This window comes from Physcomitrium patens, chromosome 15, assembly GCF_059467195.1.
Source record: "Physcomitrium patens ecotype Gransden chromosome 15, ASM5946719v1, whole genome shotgun sequence".
Classification (NCBI taxonomy): domain Eukaryota; kingdom Viridiplantae; phylum Streptophyta; class Bryopsida; order Funariales; family Funariaceae; genus Physcomitrium; species Physcomitrium patens.
The window spans coordinates 684,190-696,462 of NC_143424.1; the positions used below are offsets into that span (position 1 = coordinate 684,190).

Here is a 12,273-nt window from a genome sequence, read left to right on the forward strand (position 1 = left end):
TCAAGTTTGATTAGATTTTCATCCTTATATGCATTTTCTAGGTCGCTACTTACTTTTGAGTGAGAGGATTGAATTGAAGCATGCTCTATCCTTGCTTTCAATGACTTTGTATATAAGATCTTCTTTGCCATATCAACAAAACGAGCATTCTTTGTTGTATTCTAAAATCTTAAAATCCTAAAAAATAAAAAAAATCTAAAATTATCTTATGCTACCCTACCCACCTATGGATAGCTAACTTATTCAAAAAAATAATTTGCATAATATACGTCCATGAATTTTTTTTTTGCTAAAAGAAAATTGGATCTAAAATAAATTAGGTCATAATGATCATTAATTAGTTGCAAAGAACTCCAAATCGATTGAGAAGTGCTTCCGAAGCTTCATTGTCTTTATTTTTCCTAGCTCCTATGAAATGTGCTTTGATTTTGCAATATAAAGTCCAAAAATCTTTGTCCAATACAAGTTTGCAAAGAATGAGCTTTCTTAAGGAAAACATTGTCCAAAAACATAAGTCAATTTTGAAATGTTCTAATATATAATTTGAATCTAAGTTTCATTTTAATAGAAGAAATCTCCTAAAAAAAATTTAAAAGCCTTTTATAAGGAGTTGACAAAGAAGGCTAAAAACAATGGTTGGGCCTACAACCTTTTTTTCTTTATCAATCATGTCTTCTCCTATCCAATCCATTAATCCAATCATTTAGAGAGGCAAATTAGGATTAAGAATTCAAAGCCATAGTTTTCGAATAATTTCTTTGTATGTCTTTTCAAATTTTCAAATCCAATTATGCGTTTCCAATTTTTGGGTTCATTTATTGGAATTCTTTCCAATATAATTTCTCCACATTATTTCCTTTGTAAACAATCCTTTGTCACATTTTCCTCTTATAGTATCCACAGACCCACTAATAAAGATTCACAATAGTTCCAACAATTTTTCTCCACTCTTTGCAATTTGATATGTTCTTGAGGCATGAATCAACTCGATTGCTTTCTATAAATATTTGTAAACAATATGCAAGAGATTGTCATTCGAAAGTCTGCATTATATGACAATGTGCAAAACTTGCAAGAAGTGGGATCTCCCCTGCTGCACGGCTATAGGGGAATTCCTAATTCCGGTGCGGAGAGATCGCGCCCATTGACTAAAGGAGGGAGAGGGAGTGGCGGAGGTTTTTATAGCTCGGAGGTCTCAGAAATGGCGGGTTCATTCAACGAGCTGACGCCGTAGCTCTCCGCTTTGGTCAGCGCTCCTCCTCCCACCTTCGCCTCGCCTTCTTCATCTTCTTCTTCTTCTGCTGTTGATTATTTATTTATTTATTTATTTATTTCTGCAGCCGATTTGCAGAGAAGTTTTGAGTAAGGGATCGCTGTTGCCGTTGCGCATGAGCTTCTTGCAATGGGTTTTATTTTTATTTTTATCGAGGTTTTGTACAACCGGGAGGGATCTTCACGGACTGGATCTTGTTGAACTCCGTTTAGGCAGTGCGGTGGCTGAAAATCAGTGACAGAGAGATGCAGAGAATGTGTGTGACGAAGCGTGAGCCGCGGGAGAGTTTCGAGGGTTGAGCTTTTGGGGTTTACCGGGGGATGAAGCCCTACGGGGGTAGGAAGTGGGAAGGGAGGGAGATGGTGCGAGGAGTGGTGATTTGGAAGCAGGATTGAAGCTGTTCGCGGAGCGTTTTCGGTAATGAGTGGTTCTACTAGGTGCATTACTAATAGAATCAGGATACGGGTGACTGCCACGGCATTGGGTTGGACTCGATAGGTGAAGAAGAGAGTCGGGGCAGGTACGGCGATCAATCATGCGGTAGCTGGAAATCTTGTTTCACATCTGCTGACTTCTTTGTGCAGATTTCGCCTCTGTTTTCTGTAGTGAGGACGTTTAGTCTTTCAGGATTTGACGTACATAGAATTCATGTACAGCTTGAGGAGTCGCCTTTGAGATTTCTTGGGCTTTTTTAATGTTTCAGTTGTTTTTCTGTTGGAGCTTCTGGTAATCTTGTATTATGTTCCCTGGTACTTGTACAGGAAAATTCCTACTGTGTTTGGCCTGTTTTCGACGCCTCACAATTTTTTGTCGTGCAGCCTCAGCAACTCAGAATTTAGAAACGCCTGGATTAAACGCCATCCGGATGGTCCTGTACACTAGGGGTTAAACGCTTCAGAACTATATTTTAGAGAAATTTTGGGGTTTGTGTGTGGAGATGGAGATGGGGCGAGAGAAGAGACCATCAGGATCTGGGACGGGCTTATCCGACGAGACCCTGGCGTGTGTGTTGAAGTATGTGGAGAGTGCGGAGGATAGAGCGTCAGTCTCCCTGGTGTGCAAGCAATGGCGACTCGTGGATGGTGCCACGAGGAAGTTTGTAACGATAGCTTACATGTACTCCACTAGCCCTGAGATGCTCACCCGACGCTTCAAGCGCCTGGAAGGGCTTAAGCTGAAGGGGAAGCCTCGCGCTGCGGAATATGATTTACTAGTACCCGATTGGGGTGGATATGCTGAGCCCTGGATTCGGGATCTGGGGCGCGCATATACAAGTCTGCAAACGCTGCAACTGCGTCGGTGCCAGGTTTCTAATGCGGATTTGACCTTAATTGCGTCTTCTCCCTGTCAAGCGTCTCTGCAAGTTTTGTATTTACATAAATGCGCTGGGTTTTCCACCGCTGGCCTCCTCCCTGTTGCTAAGTCCTGCCGGTGAGTCTTCTTTCCATGTTTCCTATCCACTTATGCACCCTCCATCAGGCCTTTTGTAGAACTAAAAATTCAAACGTTTGTCATACCACAGACCATTCTGTCTATGTGGAGTTAGTCTGTTATTTATTACTATGCTGTGTAGCTGGAGGATGGTTGTTTACTCTTTGTCATTCATAATCCACTTTTAGGGGTGCATGAAACCATCAGAGTCCAGCTGCTACTTCTTCGGATTTGGCATATTGGAACCATTAATGGTTGCAAATTATTTTTTGATTTTCACCCGCTACTTAAGCATTGCTTGTATTTGTGTGGGCTAATCGGACAATACAGGGTGCTGTTGTTGCAAGCTTTTGTTCTTATCCTCTTTCCACCACGAATGCATCCAGGTCTCTGAAGTCTTTGAGCGTAGAGGACAGCGATGTAACTGATGAAGGTGGAGAGTGGCTATTCGAGCTGGCCCGCAACAATTCCGTGTTGGAGGTCCTGAATTTTGCTGTACTTGGTCTTGAGGATGTTGATGCAGCTGACTTGGTGTTGCTAGTGGAGAGGTGCAAATCACTGGTTTCTCTAAAAGTTGGTGAAGTTGAAATGGTGGACATGATAAGTGCCATTAGCAGAGCGTCTTCTTTGACTGAATTCGGCACAGGCTCTTGCAATTTCTTCGGGGACGAGGACAGCAGGACACATGTATCTATATCTTTACCTTCAAGCTTGACGGGTTTGTCAGGTTTGTGGGCCATGTCCGACCCTGGATTGGCTATGGTTCTTCCCATAGCACCAAACTTGAGAAAACTGGACCTGAAGTTCACGCTTTTGAGCAGAAAAGCTTACTGCCAACTTTTCAGTCAGTGCCATGCTTTGGAAGAGCTTCAGGTAACGTTGGCATAATTTATTCATTAGCAGTGTCTCAGTTATATTTAAAAAAATCTGAAGAAGTCAGGTAGCATTAGTCAAGCCTGACTAGTTCTTGGGAATTCGTTGTTCAACAGGTTCGCAACGCAGTTGGGGACGAGGGCATGGAAGTTATCGGCAAGACATGCAAGAGCCTCAGGCGATTACGCGTGGAGCACGATAATGCAGGAGCTATCACTCAACGAGGCGTTGTTGCTGTTGCCCAAGGGTGTGCACGAATGCAGCAGTTGATCGTGTACGTGTCCGACATCACCAACGCCGCGCTGGCGATGCTGGGACAATGCTGCGCACAGCTGACGGACTTCCGTCTCGTGCTGGAGACCGCTGCAAGACGCGTCGTCGACCTGCCGTTGGACGATGGAATCAAGCTCCTGCTCAAAGGCTGCCGAAAAATATCCAAGCTTGCTGTATATCTTCGGCACGGGGGCTTGACAGACAGAGGAATGGGTTACATCGGGGAGTTTGGCACGAATTTGAAATGGTTATTGTTGGGATGCACAGGCGAATCCGACATTGGATTGGCCAGTTTGGCATACAAAGCGCAGCGCATTGAAAGGTTAGAGTGTCGGGATTGTCCGTTTGGGGAGGCAGGTCTTGCGGCAGCAGTAGTGGCGATGAGCTCGCTCAAGTTTATATGGATTCAAGGCTATAGGGCTCCATGGGCAGGAGAGCATCTACTGGCCTTATCACGACCGTATCTGAACATAGAAGTTATCTCCTCAACAGACACCCAACCAGGCCAGCTCATAGCCCACTATACCACTGTCGGGCCTCGCACTGATAACCCTTTGGAGGTAAAGCAGCTGACGTTAAACCCGGACGATCACCTGCAGGAAATGCGACCGAGTTTACACTCACCTGGATCTACGCGGCACTAAGCAGAGATTAGGCCAAGCGTCATTGCTTTCAGGCCCTCTATTGATTTCTGTCTTCTAGCCGCGGATGGTCGCAGTGCGCCGTTGGATACCCTACCAGAAGCGTGGCTATTAATACTAATGAGTGTTTGCCAGAACGGCCCTTGATTGTGGTCTGTGGTGGACGTTTACTGACAGCAGGTATGGAATTTGGAATTGATCCTTATTTTTCTAGTTTTCAATTTGCTAAATTCATATAGGAATTATGTGTAGCAATTTTTATTCATTCTGCTTGGAATTTTAGCTCTGTGCACTGTCTCGTTGTGGGTTTCCGTTTTCAGTGGGGGAGACTCCCCTAGTAAACAGAAACATCGAATTTATTCTCAGGAAAGTGACAAGTCTCAAATTGAGATATTGTCGGTTGATGCATCTACGCAGGAGGTGTACGAGAGATTGCCCCTCATTGTAAAATCTGTATTAGGACAGCTAGGCTACCAATGCTGCTGTTTCAAGTCCTTGAAACAGTGAAGATGTTGCATGCGTACGAGGACTGCCTACTACTGTATAAGTGTAGTGCAATGTGAAAGTGTAATGTAGTGTATTGAAATTGGGCAAGGAGTTATGGGAAAGGCTATGTAGCTGACACAGTTGAATGTACCTATTGTGCATTTTGGAGAAATGAAGCTCTGGAAATGTTTACCATGACTTTTTGTACATCCTGCCAAATTTGTGGGATCTGAATTTTTTTATCACATGAAATCTTAATTACAATCATCTTGGAGCATACTAATTAACTTTAAGCTTGTGGTTTGCAACTGCACATTGTTCAGTGACAAGATATCTGTACACCAAACTCTTTTCGAGCAAGTGATTGCTGCTTCAAATATAATCATAAATCCTTGCAACAAGATAAACACGGAGTATACAGAAATTTGGAAATAGCACATCTTATTTTCATCCCACTGCCTACGATATAGTACTCAACAAATTACCAACTGTTCTTTTTTACAGAATGTGCCTACATCATACAACAATTTCCAACTGTGTGTTCCACTAATTGGATCAGACACCTTTAGTCCTGTTCTAGTGTTGTTCAAATCTTGTCAGCCTAAAAGTAAACCAGCATAACCACACACCTCAACTCCACAAAAATACTTACACATTCGTTTCTTGTAGTTCACCATACACACACACTTCTATGCTCAAGGTGCAAGTTGTTTTCCTCGATCAATTCCCAACGTCGGCATTTTGGAGGTAACGTCCTTCATTCGGTCACAGAAAGTTTTATAGAACTGTAAAAAACAGACCACTTGAGATATTGTAAAATCAATTTTGAATAAGAGGAGCAATTCCACTTCAGCAAGCGGTGTCATCGCATATGGGAAAGCGCATATATTACCTTGTGATATTCCAAAGTATCACCCATGGCTTTCCGCACCTCAATCATGAACACGGAAGGCGCCATCTCGAACACCTGGAAGTGAAGAATTATAAGAAACAATATTTTCAGAGGTAACAGCCACAGTTCTGAACCTACAGGATCACTTCATGAGGTAAATTAGCTTATTTGAGCGAAATTGACAACCTCAATGGCCACGGCCAAGTGCTGATTAATCTTGCCACCACCACGACCTTCAAGCCTCATCTGCTCCATCCAGTCCCAGACCCAGACGCGTTAACGCATCATCTTAAAAAATCCTCGCAACTTAGATATAAAAAAGCAAATTCTTGTCAACATATTCTGGGCCATTCTGCGATCACCAAATCTTTGCCTCTTGTACGCTCTTGTAATTAGGTCACCAAGTAACAAGCATTGAGAAACCTAAGCTTTGTAACCTTATCTTGAACCAGATTATTTTCTGGCTAAATAAATCACATCACCGCGCTGAAGGGGCATGCTTCCCTTTATTGAGAGTACCTTGTATTTGCGAGTTTCCACTCGAAAGCCCATCGATTGGGCAGCTCCTTCCATTCGAGAAATAATTTCGTTAGCCGGTATATTTGAAGTAAAACATGTTTGACGTTTCACATGATCCTGCACAACACAAGCTCAAGAACATTTACCACAGACCTTTCCATGCCATCTCCATGAAAATCATTTCATAAACGATACTGAATCTAAGTCTAGAAATGCCATACCTGTCGCCTATCAAACAGAGCGGAGAGATTCAATCCCTGAGAGAGTGTTATGAGTTCAAATGCATTCATCATGGAAGGTCCTGATTCTTTGACCAGTTGATCATCAACGAATCGTTCCTGCAGTGGAAATTCAGCCACTATTCTGATAAGAAGGTAGAATATTTAAGTAACGTGATCGCAAGCAAGTAAAAACAAAACATAAAAACAAAAATAAAAAGATCATATGCGATGCTAGGTAGATAAAAATAATTCTAGAGATATTTAGAAACAATATTCGTCTCTCCGCGTCGCCACTCAGTTTCTCAACACTACAGTTGAGGAAGGGAAGAGTATGAGAATTTGACTACCTCTGAATTATCAAAGACAGACTCCACATCATCAAGATCTGAAGCCTCTTCAGCATCGCTCAAACGCGCGGGAACGTAGTTCTTTTTAAACCACGGGTGGTTATAAATCCCCTCTAAAGTAATGCGCTGCACAGCAATTTATCCTCACTTTCTGTTAAAAGAAAGGCACTTCTATAATCATAAATTCATATAACCAACAGGCCTGGGTAGCTGATTCAGTGAGAAAAGAAAAAGGGACAGCAATGCGCACATAAATATAAAAAAAACATTGTTCCAGATCAGCTTTGAACAGCATACAGTTCGAGTATTGGGGTCCAGCATCTTCAATATCAATGACTTGGCGCCAGGTGAGAACCAGGCAGGACATAAGAAACTTGCATGTTGAATCTGCAAACCACCAAGGAAATATCAAGCAGTTAGCTAGAAAGGATACGGATGCACAAGAATTTCAAGCCTGAGGATGAAATGCATAATTTGCTATCTTCCATGGTGTGATCGCTTTTAACTTCAGGTTGTAACATGGGTCTCTACCTTCTCATAAAGAGTTTTAAGGTCGGCTTCATTGAATGGAAGATATCCCGCCATCAAAACGAAAAGGATTACACCACATGACCAAATGTCCGCCACTGCACCGTCGTAGCCATTGTTGTCAAGCACCTATCATAAATCAATCCGACACATTCTAATCAGACAGTAATACAAATGATAAAATAACACAACCGGGTTAAAGCACCCACAACTATCATGATGCCTCACCCTTATATCAGACTGGGAGTTAATTTAATAACATACCTCCGGAGCAACATAGTTGGGAGTGCCACAAGTTGTGTGCAAAAGGCCATCTTCCTGTCAACATGAACGCCAAAAATCCCTCCCAACCTCTTCACACCCAGATACAAGAGTCAAACTAATCACAGAACCAGGATTGCTACAGAACACATACTACGAACCTTTGAGCAAACCATGTTGTCAATAACTACCCAGTTGGAAAGAGAGGCCTTACCCTCACTTGATGCGGCAGTGCACTGAGCCCAAAATCCGAAACTTTCAAGTTTCCCTTAGCATCCAATAGCAGATTCTCTGGCTGCAATACACACAGTGGGTGGGGTGTTATAGGATTTTGAAGTCTCTGTAAAGAAGGTGAGAGTTAATGCGATCGTGTTTGGGCTCGAATTGTACCTTGCCTCGTCGTCCAAACTTTGAAAAGAACGTTCAGGTGAAAGCTGAGTGGCTCGAGTACAACACTAAAAATATGCACACAACCAAAGGTATCGTTAAAGAATAGGATTCCAGCGACACCATACCTTCAAGTCTCGGTGCGATATACCCTTGCTGTGACAATATGCAACTGCATCTATCAGTTGCTGGAAGTACCTACGAGAATGCCCCTCACTGAGTCTCCCTTTGTGTGCCTGCCACATGATTTCAAACACAAAACCCTTACAAATCCTATCCAAAAATTCAAATCCAAGGTCATATCCAAAAATGCAGCAGGGCTGCCGAGGGAAATTAATACCGATCACCATGTATTACTAGGTAAGTTAAGAGTCTCACAATTGTATCCAGCAATTCTCCACCAGAAACAAACTCCAGTACGATGTAGATCTTCGCTCGGCTGGCCAGCACCTCATGCAAGCGCACCACATTGGGATGTCTAATCATCTTCATTATGGATATCTCACGCTTGATCTGTCAAGTTACCACCGATCCATCTCAAACTTCATCATCAATTCGATAGGCCTTCAAAACCCTGGCCAACTCATGGCACGTAAACATTCTACAGACTGAGAAATGTACTAAGCATCTGTTTCCCACTAAATTTCCTGACTATACGGTCTTCGTATACTCGATTGCTGCCGAAATCCCTCAAATGCAGCAAATCGGCCCAACTGAGAAGAGAGAAGAAGAATGACCACCTGCTCCACCATCTTATTCCTCAGCACGGTATCTTTATCCAACACCTTCATCGCCAAAAATTCGCTCGTTTCGGTGTTGATGGCGAATTTGACTTTAGCAAAGGTGCCTTCGCCAATTGTCCGCCCCACTTCATACTTCCCCACCTTCCTCATCACTTCCTCTTATTCCCTCCCGCCTTCATAAACGAATCAATCAACTTCCTCTCTGTATCTTCACAAAACGGACAGCGAAACCGAAAGCAAACCGACTCGGCACAATAAGTACAACCCTAGAAATAATTTAGCCTGGACTCGAAATCCCCACCCCGTTTGAGAGTCTTCCACTATGCCAGCTCTTGCACCTGACGAACGACCACCCCCAACAGCCCTGCGTATATATCTACCGCCTCTCATTTAATTCTATTCGAAGGTAGAAAGCTATAGCTTCTGTCGAGAGGAGCCGCTGACGAGCGGTGCCAGTGGTCAAACCTTCAAGCCTCTCAGCGATGAGTTTTCCAACCCCCCGCTAGAACAGAGAGAGAGCGAGAGCGCACGCCGAGATAATAACCAGCCTGTACTCGTCCGTGCATTCAATTCCCTAGGGAAAGTGGGGTCCATGCGCCCGATTCCAGCATTGTGCGAGAGCACGGGATGTATGGTGCACACCAACTAAGGATCATCCATATCCACCTCCGACAAATCCTACCAGACCCTACCAACACTCGCAATCAGCAATTGCAATGCATCGCCCCTCCCCCACACCAGTCCAACGCAAACGCGAGGCTAGTCCTCAAGAGGAGCCCTCTGTCTTTTTAGGGCATCCTACGTGGCATCCGAGTTGGATGGATGGGGTGGCATTTTGGCTGCCAGGTACAGGAATATATCGCCTAGGTGGCATGCCAGGCTGCCCACCTGAATCTTGCCCTTTGACCCGGATCCGACCTACGACCTCAGGAACCTTCTCGGATCCCACCACCCGCTCCGTACCGTAGAATATTCCGCTCCTTCCTGGAAGCTTCTTCACGCCTTAGTTTAATCATTACTGAGCTGACTGACACGTGGCTACTCATTTCAGTCGGCCTCCCCGGTGTCTGTGTCAGATACACGGGATGATACCCGGTGATAAGTGTAGGCTCCCCGTCTGGTTCTCACAGCTCCACGCCTTTCGTGCGCCGTCACTGTAAGTATTTGTGTGCGTATCTTTCAAGGTCTTGTGCAGAAAAGCTGGAATCTCATGGTCGGCCGTATCCGGCCGCCATTCTACAGAGCCTATTCCAAAACGCCTATTTGGTTCTGTTGCCAAGTTGGGTTGGGTTGGGTAAAGGATTCCATTTTATTCCATTTCATTCCATGCCTTTAGGGTGAGTACCTCAAGGTAACCTACTTAAAATATCTTTTTACTGGGTTTACAAAACTACAGGTCATTGACTAGCTTTATGACAACTGTGGTTCTTGGAAGAATATAACTCAAAAAAGACCTCTGTATCTATTCTGGTACATAACATGTTGTTTTTAGTTCAAACCAAAACTTTTTGCAATATTAGCATTGTTTTTTTTTTTTTTTGAGAGTTCTTACTGTTCTCTTTGGATTATCAATAGGCCTTTTTTAACTAGGGCTTTCCCTAAAATACCTAATTTAGCTTATTTTAGGGTTGTGGCTATGTTTTATTTTAGGTGAATTATGAATGGATGAAATTTATCTACAAAATTGTTCAAAAACATCCATCCTTGTCAAATTTAATAGACTTTGTCAAATTGTTTAGAATGCAAGATACTCTTAAGTAAGAAGTTCATGAATCACTACCAATACTCGTCTTCTTCTACTTGATTACAAAGAAGTCAGATTTGACAATGCTTATGTTAGAAAAAATTGAAACTAATCCACCACAAAAAAATTGAAGTTGTGGAAACTAGTCATTGCAATGAATCTGCCCGACATGAAATTTTATTCACAAAACAGAGTACTTGTCAACAACATCTTTGAAGGTCATCTCTTCGCAGTAAGCACCCACTATGGCTTGGTGGTCATTTTTAATATCTTCAATACATTGAGCATTCTACCTAGTTAATTCTAATTGTGGCCTATGTCAATGGATAGAAATATACAATGTAGATATTTGTAATATACACAAATTATAGGATAGTACTTTTAGAATGTTCTCATCACTAGCATCATTGTTACAATTGTATTGGATAATAATGGATTCCATAGCATCAATAAGCCAAACAAATAAGGTCACCATGTTACAAACTATAGCCTTGGCCTCAATTACGGGTAGCAAAGCCATGAGATTCATCATGAAGGTGCCTTGATTTTAAATGAAAGCTTTTGCATTTGTAAGGGCCACATACTAAGATCTATAGATGACTAGATTTTAGGTGCTATAAGCTATGGCTAAAGTCTTTGCATTATGTAGATCTTGCACTTTGTACAAAACCACCAAAGATTAAATTAAGCCTTTGAGTTGGACTTTTTATCGACTCGAAAGGGTGTTCAATTGTTATAAGTAATTACAACATTAGAGATTACCTTTGTAATATTGTTGAGTACAAGCAATACCACCCATCAAGAATAGAGAAGAGTATATGTGCATAGCTTTTGCGTGAGATATTTGTAGATCACTACACATTCTTACTATAAAAATTTATTCAATTTTTTTATAGATGACTACTATGTATCCATGAATTTTAAGTATGTACAATCCATTCTTCCAATGAGATTGTACTATTAGCAAAGATAAGAGATGAAGTTCATCAAGATGTTAACAAACTAGTCATCATACAACTTGGCATACTTGGCTTAGACTATAAGATTAAATTAGTATAGGATATACCATATCTATATAATTTTATCACTAATCGCCTTGACCATTCATGTTGTGATGCCAAAAATCTACCTAATCATTGTTTGCTTACTATTCATGCTAATTCCAATTAGTTGTATCTTCCATTTTCGAGTAATGATGTCGAAAAGTTTTTGCATCCATAGCAAAGAATATTTTGGTTGTTTTATGATCAAAAAGTGGAATGGCAAGAAGATGGAGGTTGTGCAATTTTGATTGATACTCAAATCAAAATCTAAAGCAAAAATGTATATTACATATGAAAGAACTTGATGATTTTTTGTAAGCTCACAATACAAGCCACCATCATAAACAAAACTGCATGATTGATATTATATCCATTAAAGCAATCCATCCTGCAATATGATCTTTGTTACATCAACGAGATGTGCTATTATTTGAAATAAGATTTCACATGAGACAAAGCTAATCATGAGATGAAACAACCATGAAGAATTGATCTCTACGTTGTCGTATGGCGTGATTTGCTATCTGGGAATACACTGGGTATCTAGCTTTAGAGAGTGTACCTTAAATCTTTATATGATTCTTTTCTTAGCTTCCAAAACTCCTTTATTT

At 41.9% G+C, this 12,273-nt stretch overlaps 2 protein-coding genes across 6 annotated transcripts; one reads left to right on the plus strand and one right to left on the minus strand.

The window, feature by feature from the left end:
- The first annotated feature begins 1,185 nt into the window (after nucleotides 1–1,185).
- On the plus strand, nucleotides 1,186–5,175 carry LOC112292390 (coronatine-insensitive protein 1). 5 transcript variants are annotated; one of them, XR_016506511.1, is made up of 5 exons: nucleotides 1,219–1,793; nucleotides 2,035–2,704; nucleotides 3,091–3,577; nucleotides 3,694–4,671; nucleotides 4,909–5,175. XR_016506511.1 is itself a non-coding variant. In XM_090256152.1 (4 exons), exons 2-4 carry the CDS (start codon nucleotides 2,211–2,213, stop codon nucleotides 4,492–4,494), a joined length of 1,782 nt encoding a protein of 593 aa, XP_090112278.1. In that variant the 5' UTR covers nucleotides 1,186–1,246; nucleotides 2,092–2,210; the 3' UTR covers nucleotides 4,495–5,175. The 5 variants fall into 5 exon arrangements, 3 of the variants coding, with proteins under 3 accessions (XP_090112278.1, XP_090112279.1, XP_090112280.1); XR_016506512.1 differs by having other exon boundaries at nucleotides 1,534–1,793; nucleotides 2,092–2,704; XM_090256152.1 differs by having other exon boundaries at nucleotides 1,186–1,246; nucleotides 2,092–2,704; nucleotides 3,694–5,175.
- Nucleotides 5,176–5,393: 218 nt separating this feature from the next.
- Nucleotides 5,394–9,405, minus strand: LOC112292391 (CBL-interacting serine/threonine-protein kinase 24). Its single transcript, XM_024540819.3, has 13 exons — nucleotides 8,873–9,405; nucleotides 8,511–8,645; nucleotides 8,261–8,368; nucleotides 7,960–8,040; nucleotides 7,749–7,802; nucleotides 7,488–7,613; nucleotides 7,254–7,343; nucleotides 6,957–7,082; nucleotides 6,610–6,726; nucleotides 6,389–6,505; nucleotides 6,056–6,115; nucleotides 5,870–5,944; nucleotides 5,394–5,762 (listed from the first exon to the last, which is right to left on the minus strand). Exons 1-13 carry the CDS (start codon nucleotides 9,023–9,025, stop codon nucleotides 5,673–5,675), a joined length of 1,332 nt encoding a protein of 443 aa, XP_024396587.1. The 5' UTR covers nucleotides 9,026–9,405; the 3' UTR covers nucleotides 5,394–5,672.
- Nucleotides 9,406–12,273: the final 2,868 nt, after the last annotated feature.

Bases quoted from the DNA above. Each gene is read 5' to 3' on its own strand.
- LOC112292390 (XM_090256152.1), top strand. From the start codon at position 2,211: ATGGAGATGGGGCGAGAGAAGAGACCATCAGGATCTGGGACGGGCTTA. The intron at 2,705-3,090 runs GTGAGTCTTCTT...GAATGCATCCAG, and splicing joins CCTGTTGCTAAGTCCTGCCG to GTCTCTGAAGTCTTTGAGCG. The intron at 3,578-3,693 runs GTAACGTTGGCA...GTTGTTCAACAG, and splicing joins ATGCTTTGGAAGAGCTTCAG to GTTCGCAACGCAGTTGGGGA.
- LOC112292391 (XM_024540819.3), bottom strand. From the start codon at position 9,025: ATGAGGAAGGTGGGGAAGTATGAAGTGGGGCGGACAATTGGCGAAGGC. The intron at 8,646-8,872 runs GTGGTCATTCTT...GTAACTTGACAG, and splicing joins GGAATAAGATGGTGGAGCAG to ATCAAGCGTGAGATATCCAT. The intron at 8,369-8,510 runs GTGAGACTCTTA...ATCATGTGGCAG, and splicing joins GAGAATTGCTGGATACAATT to GCACACAAAGGGAGACTCAG.